This window comes from Malus sylvestris, chromosome 5, assembly GCF_916048215.2.
Source record: "Malus sylvestris chromosome 5, drMalSylv7.2, whole genome shotgun sequence".
In the NCBI taxonomy this organism is placed as follows: Eukaryota; Viridiplantae; Streptophyta; class Magnoliopsida; order Rosales; family Rosaceae; genus Malus; species Malus sylvestris.
Genome location: NC_062264.1, coordinates 19,525,650 through 19,532,917, shown reverse-complemented (window position 1 = coordinate 19,532,917; position 7,268 = coordinate 19,525,650). Strand labels below are relative to the sequence as shown.

The window sequence follows — 7,268 nt, the reverse complement described above, 5'->3', positions numbered from 1 at the left end:
CGAGGTAAAGTAGGAGTAGCCAAAATTGAAGGAAATATGAGAGAAAATCGGTTCCGGTGGTTTGGACATGTGCAAAGAAGGCCTACTGACGCTCCAGTTCGAAAATGTGACTACGGGACAGAGGTTCAGGGCCGAAGGGGTAGAGGAAGACCTAGGAAAACTTTGGAAGAGACCCTAAGAAAAGACTTGAGTACTTGGATCTAACGGAGGACATGACACAAAACCGAGCGCAATGGCGTTCTAGGATTCATATAGCCGACCCCACTTAGTGGGAAAAGGCTTTGTTGTTGTTGTTGTTGTTGTTGTCCTGTATGCAGGAAGAAATTGTATTGTTCATGTAATCTGGTTTTTATTGTTGTCCGTTTTATGGTGGGGGACAACTTAACCGAAGAGATTGCATTTTGTTGAGGAGATTGGGTAGGCAATTAAAGCATTCCTTCTTATGCACCATAATGGTGATGAAATAAAGATCCAAATTTGGTTGAAGAAGAGAGGAGGGGGGGAGTGGGCATGGGAAGAACTTATCCTGTGTGTAAATTTAGGCCACATTTTTTGAAGATAATTTTTTATTACTGTATGCTCAGAATATTTTAAAAGGCATTTGACTAAAAAAATGTAAGAATTTTGTATCTAGCTACTAACATAAGGAAATGATGTTTTAAACTTTCAGTTTTTGAATGCTGATTCTGCATATTTGCTTTAATCTGTTTACCATTTGGTATAAGGATTTGTACAAGAGCAGCTGCGACAATCGCCTTACTGAGATCATAGAAAGGGCCTCTGCTGATAGATGTGAGGTATATGCTGCAGGATACTTGAGCCTAAGCGCATATTTGCATTAATCTTTAGCTACCGTCTTGACTTAGTGAATACTACTTGAATCTAGGCTGAGTCCCTGGCTAAGAAATATGAAGAGAAATACAAACAAGCTGGAGATGTAGCTGCCAAGCTGACTATTGAAGAAGCCACGTTTCGTGATTTACAGGTAGCTTTCACCACATATAAATTTGTGGACAATTAGTGACCCATGTTGTGTGTTTGCTTTTGCTCATTCGAAGATCAAAGTGTTAAGTGTTTGCTATTCATTTTATCTGAATCATAATTGCCTGAACATGTGAGATGGCGTGCTTTTATTTTTTATGAGATAAGTGCCAATAAAAATTCAAAAACAAGCATGAGTAGGACATTTTTCTTTTAGGAGAAACAAAAAGAAAAATATTTTATAATTTTTAGGCCTGGTGGGAGGGATAGATAGCTGATGACAGAGAGAAAGTAGTGTGGGAAAATAGAATCAGTTGAATGGTCATACCCCAAGTGGTGTATTCTTTTTATTATCATGGAGTGAGTATCTTACGTGATTTATATGCAGGAGAAGAAAATGGAGCTAAACAGGGCAGTTGTCAAGATGGATCGAGAAGGTGATGCTGATGCGCACTTCAGGTACCTTTGCACAATCTTGCTGTTTAAAAATTACCTTTGCTCAACTTGTCTTAGACCGTTTCCAACTGAAATTTTCAGGATCGTGTTGATCACATCCAATTAGATCTTGATGGGCTTGTGAAAACTCTCAATGAGCACTGCAAGAATATGGACTAGGCGGAAAGCCTACAACATTAACTGAGCTTCCCTTTAGTACGTTGATCTCTTTCCTTAGCTAATTTCTTGGGAGTCTAAGAATCATATCAATAATGATAAGAATACTTCCATTAGCTTATTCTTTATCAAACTATCTGATGGATTGTAGATAGAACACATTGTTGTTGGATATACTTTTGCTTTGGGTTTGTCAAATTATTTCAATTTATTAATGGCATTGCCTTTCTAGAACCCAAAAGTCATTCTGTTGTTAAATTATCAAAATCCTACGCAGAAACCCTTATTTTCACTATTGTAATCTTTTCGTGATCACTCTGGTTTGTTTGATTACCATTATTCGAATTCAATGAAGCGTTTCATGAGTGTGTCATTTTCTTTTTCGTTATTGTTCACTGCTGCGGTATTTGTACTACATTGCATTTTGTAATCTGAAATTTTATTTTATTTTCATATAGGCTGGCAACCTGGCATCCAAGAAGGACCTGCTGACTGGGATGAGGATTGGGATAAGTTTGAAGACAAAGGTATGCCAAAATTAGTTATTATAGGTCCAGTATTGTCTCTGAGATAATAAAATTCTGGTAGCACTTAGATTCCTTTTACCTAATCACCTCGTGGTAAATGGATCATATTGCCTGCTGTTTGTAGTTTCTTTGTCATCTGGTTGTGGTTTGCCAACCTGTTTATGATTTTTAACTATTTGAGGTGACTGATTCAGAAGTTTAATTGTCAGGATTTGCTTTTGTCAAGGAGCTCACTCTTGATGTGTTAAATGTCTTGGCACCTCCAAAAAAGAAATCATCATCACTTCAGAAAGAAAAAGCTCTCCCAGTTGAGAATCCAACAACTGCTGCTTCACCTGAAGTTGATGTTAAGACAGAAAAGCCTCAAAGTGCGGATGCCAACCAAATCAGGACTGGGTCATCAGACTCATCACAAGGAGGTGGCTTTTCCCAGAAGAGCTGCCCTTTTACTTTCGACGATTTTGTTCCTAGGACACCACTCTCAGCCTTCAATTCAGGATATTCACCGCCAAGGTACAAGGATAGTTCAGAACCTTCATTTGACACCTTCTCTAGGTTTGATACGTTCAGAAGCACACAAGATACTGGATTTTTTCCCTCAACCAGAAACATTCGGAAGATTTTGAGTCTATGCGCAGCAATAGAGAGTTTTCCAACATTTGATGACATCCCAGACCCTTTTGGCTCTTCGGTGCCATTTAGGTCATCGCTGGACAGTCAAACTCCAAGAAGAGACTTGGACCCCTTTGGATCTTCAGGGCCATTTCGGATGGCACTCGACGGTCAAACTCCAAGAAAGAATCAGATTTTTTCGAGTCTTTAGTGCCATTTTGGACATCATTCGACAGTCATAACTCCTAGAGGAGACTCGGATGCATTTGGGTCTACTCCATTTAGGACATCATTCGACGGTCAAACTCCAAGAAGAGACTTGGACCCATTTGGGTCTTCAGGGCCTTTCCGGATGATAATGGAGACTCCGAGAAAAGACTACTCACTGGAGTGCATTTTAACCGGGTAATTGTTCTGCATTTTTTTGTATCTGCTATTCTCCGTTCCAAGCCTTTCTATCGTGGGTGGGATGGGTGATGAGGCGATATTATACTATATATTTTACCCTATCTTAGTATTAATTTATTGATTATTTTGGTAGAATTTTGATACTTTGTTATATATTTACAATGTAGGACATTTGACTTCCTTTGGAGAAAAACGTGATCAAACGGATGAATTTTGGAGTAATTCCAATTGGAGGATGTTCATGTGCCTTTCAAAATGATTGTATCAAAATTCTAGATTTTTCTACCAAGCCGTTTGACCGTGGCGATGAAATAAAGGTCCAGCGCGTAGCTTTTCTAGATTGACATTTGTAGACGTTTTGGGTATTTTGGAGGTCAAGATGGCGTATTTTGAAAAAGATTCCTTCTAAAAATTTGTAGGGAACGTCTTCAGCTTTATAAAGAGACATTTTGAGACCAAATCGGAGTTGATTTGGTTGGTCATGATCGGATCATATTTATATATATTTTTACTTCGAATTCACTCGTCTTTTCTTAGTTAGTTCCTTATATTTTTGAGCTATTTACGTTATTTTTATGTTTATAGGATTTGTTATGCAAAGAAAATAAAAATAAGCACAAATGAGTTTTAAATAATAAACAGAAAGAATATTGGTTTTATTTTTGGATTAGGTTTTATTTTGGTTTATTTTGGTTTATTTTATATGCATTGAATTGATTGTTTCATAGAATATTGGTTTTGGATTTGTTACTTGAATTTGTTCTTAATTCCCAACTGCTACTAATTTAGAGTTTATGATACAAATTAGTTTTGTATTATTTTGTCAAGGAAGAATCCAAGGACAGCAAGCTGCCTTTGCAGCTGGAGGAAAGCAAGTCAGCGACAAAGGGATCCAAGGAAATCAGAAGAATTAGGGGACAGCAACTGGCAAAGCAGAGGAAATGGAGGAGTCCACACTGGGGACGGAAAAAGAATCCAAAGAAGGGGAGAGAGACTGGCAGATCAGAAAAGAAGGCGCGGGGAATAAAGAAAAAAAAAGATAGCTGCCTTTGGCAGCTGGAGGGACGGAAAGGCAGCGTCATTTGAAAAGCTAAAAAGGAGTCTGCCAGAGAGAAAAATAAATAAAATAGAGGAAGGAGGTACGGGACAGAAGGGGGGGTCTTGGAGCGGGGTGGACAGAGGGGCTGCCCTTTGGGCAGCTCGTAGACACGGCAGGAGCGAGAAAGGCAGAGGCTGCCCTTTGGCAGCAGAAGAAACTTGAGAGACAGGAGAGTCCACAGAGACGGAAGAGGTGCTGCCATTTGGCAGCTTGAGGAAGAGAAATAGAGAAACCGAGGGGGAGAGAGGCGCATGTCAGAAGGCAGAAGACCAGCAGGCACGGGTGTGAGACGCGGGAGAAAGGCTGCGTTGGCAGCTATGTAGAGAGAGACAGCGTGAGCTGGAAGAAAAAAAGGGAAGAATAAAATAGCAGCAGGAAGGAGAGATCAGGGGCAGCAGAAGTGAGGACGGTCAGAAGGTGAGAACGTGCAGAAAAGAAAGGAAATGTGAGGACTGACAGGGCGAAGCTCCAGTGCCTGGCAGCTAGTGACAGAACGCAGCAGATCCTTTCTTTCGGTTTAATCTTTCCAAACTTCTATTTTATTTTTGTTTTAATAATGTGTAATTAAATTTATGTTGGTTAGAGGTTAATTCGAAACCATGAATATATTTGTAATATGAATTGATTACCTTCAGTTGTGATTTATAAGTTGTGAATTCAATTTACTTATCCGTTCGTATAAAAACTGATTTGTGTATGTTGGTTGAGAGTGCACGCTTAATTTACATGCATGAATTTGTTGCTAGAATATAAGTGAATTTCACCTAATCGTTATGAACTTATTTTCACAAGTAGTAAAGGTTGCTAGTCACAATCACGTTAAGTAAATTCTTGGCAAGAGTATCATGCTTTTCATAGTTACGAATGCCTCGTCAATGCTTATAGTTTTCACAAAGTTTAATGATCTTTGATTGTATCTCTATTGTGCTTTTCACGTAGGGGACTTTTGAAGAATGTTTTGAATTGTTGTATGCGTTTTCCCGTCCAATTCAATAACTTAAGCAAAACTTGAAGATTAAAAAAAGTGCTGTTCACGGTTAATCTGGAGTATTGAAATTCACAATTTATTAAAAGAACAACTGGAAATCATTTTGTATGCAAGTATAACATGTGTGGAGAAGAACCCTCTAGCTAGTCCGTCATTTATCATTTTACCTTAATTTTATGTTTTTGTCAATTCTGTAATTTATTTAAGTTTAATTTACTTCTAGTCAAAACCAAACACCCATCCATTATTAAATTATATTATTTAGTTAGTTTTCTTTATTGTTAGTCTTTTAATTTAATTTCCGTCCATTTCAGTTCCTAGTGTTTAAATTGAGTGTTTCCATTATTTTGAGTCATTTTAAGAGTGTTTCGAGTTATTAGAATTTTTAGCCTAGTTTTGTGTCCTTGAGTCTTGTTTAATATTTTTAAATTAATTTGGAATAGATTAGCAATCCCTCCTAATCCCCGGCCTAGAACGATACCCTACTTACATCTATACTACAATTGTCAAAAAGAGGGTTTAATTTGTGTGTCAAGAAATTTTCACATCAAATTTTGGCGCCGTTGCCGGGGATTAGTAACTTTGCTAATCCTTTTATTTTTATTTTTGTTTATGTTTATTTTGGTGTTTGTGTATTTTACTTTTGATATTTTATTTATTTTTCTTTCTTTGATTTTAGGTTCAAATGGAGCCGAGGGAAATTTAAAGGAAAGATGCGTCCGGCTAAAGACGTTAAATCAAGCGCTTCTTCGGAGGCAACCCAAGCATTCAACGAAGGGAGATTTTGGAATCGCTAACCAAATCAGATTTGAATTCTTACACCCTTATCTTTACTGCTTTCATTTTGTTTTGTTTAGTTAGTTGTGTTATTTGGTTGATTTCTGTGAGTTTGTGTTATTTAGTTTAAGTGTGGGGGAAGGTTAACCAAAGTCTTTTTACATTGATTTACATATTTTACATTGATTTAAAAAAAAAATTAATTAAAAAAAATTTAAAAAAAAAAAAAAAGATAAAATTTAAAATTAATGCAAAAAAAAAAAAATACATAAAAAAAAAAAAAATTTAAAAATTAAAAAAAAAAAAAAATACATAAAAAAAAAAGTACAAATATTTTACAATGATGTAAACTAATAGTATTCATTGGTCGGGTGGTGCTTCAGTAGTAGGTGGTGCTTCAGCAGTCGGCGGGGCCACAGAAGGAGGAGGCAGCAGAGGTTGATCAGTTGGAGCTTCACTACGCGGTGCCGCTCCAGAAGACGAGGGTAGATGCTGTTGGAACAGACCCACAAACTTCCGATGATCCAGTAAAATTTGACCATCAGTGTCCTGCATCTGGTCAATCTTCCTCTTCATGCTGGTGGCATAGCTGTGTGCAAGCTTGTGCAATTCTTTATTCTCATGCTTGAGCCCTTTAATCTCTTGTTTGAGACTCTGTATTTCAGCCACCAACGACTCAACATGACGGGTTCGAGCAAATAGGCGTTGGGCCATGTTGGACACGGAACTCGCACACTGCACGCTAAGAGCCAGAGACTCCTTAACCGCCAATTCATCAGACCGCCTAGCGAGCAGTCTGTTATCTCTAGGGGTGACAAGGTTCCGGGCCACCACCGCAGCAGTCATGTCATTTTTCATCACCGAATCCCCCACGGTAAGAGGACCGGTAGGGGATATGAAAGAAGGGCGCCATATGTTGTCTGGTGAAGGCGGAGCTGCCTCTTCACGAATGTTCAAGTCAAAACGTCGATCAGAAGGGCCTGCCATTTTCTGAAGGTGTTGAGAAAGAAGAGTCGGACTGATCAAGATTAAACAAGTGCAAGAAGGGAGTGTTTACAGGAGGGTGATCAAGTGTGTTGTGGAACAAGATTAACGCCTCTATAAAAAGAAGAAATCGGAGAGGCGCTCCTCAGAGAAGCGTCCTCTCGCAAATCGAAGAGTCGGGGCTCCTTTCTCAAAAGCCGGATTCTTTTCTCAAAAGAGGCGTTTCATTTCTTAAAGGCTAGGCTTGCTCAGAAACCACGAGCCGAACCCCGGATTTCAA

General features: G+C 38.5%; 2 protein-coding genes across 4 annotated transcripts; both read left to right on the top strand.

The window, feature by feature from the left end:
• Positions 1-302: 302 nt before the first annotated feature.
• LOC126623933 (uncharacterized) lies at positions 303-2,131 on the top strand. Of its 3 annotated transcripts, none has more exons than XM_050292911.1 (5): positions 303-797; positions 887-985; positions 1,370-1,440; positions 1,519-1,632; positions 2,076-2,131. In XM_050292911.1, exons 1-4 carry the CDS (start codon positions 678-680, stop codon positions 1,541-1,543), a joined length of 315 nt encoding a protein of 104 aa, XP_050148868.1. In that variant the 5' UTR covers positions 303-677; the 3' UTR covers positions 1,544-1,632; positions 2,076-2,131. The 3 variants fall into 3 exon arrangements, with proteins under 3 accessions (XP_050148868.1, XP_050148867.1, XP_050148866.1); XM_050292910.1 differs by having other exon boundaries at positions 2,073-2,131; XM_050292909.1 differs by having other exon boundaries at positions 2,052-2,131.
• Positions 1,943-3,623, top strand: LOC126622612 (uncharacterized). The gene is made up of 3 exons (XM_050291382.1): positions 1,943-1,958; positions 2,052-2,120; positions 2,330-3,623. Exons 1-3 carry the CDS (start codon positions 1,943-1,945, stop codon positions 2,941-2,943), a joined length of 699 nt encoding a protein of 232 aa, XP_050147339.1. The 3' UTR covers positions 2,944-3,623.
• The last annotated feature ends 3,645 nt before the right edge of the window (positions 3,624-7,268 follow it).

Bases quoted from the DNA above. Each gene is read 5' to 3' on its own strand.
- LOC126623933 (XM_050292911.1), top strand. From the start codon at position 678: ATGCTGATTCTGCATATTTGCTTTAATCTGTTTACCATTTGGTATAAG. The intron at 798-886 runs GTATATGCTGCA...ACTTGAATCTAG, and splicing joins CCTCTGCTGATAGATGTGAG to GCTGAGTCCCTGGCTAAGAA. The intron at 986-1,369 runs GTAGCTTTCACC...ATTTATATGCAG, and splicing joins CCACGTTTCGTGATTTACAG to GAGAAGAAAATGGAGCTAAA.
- LOC126622612 (XM_050291382.1), top strand. The intron at 2,121-2,329 runs GTATGCCAAAAT...TTTAATTGTCAG, and splicing joins GGATAAGTTTGAAGACAAAG to GATTTGCTTTTGTCAAGGAG.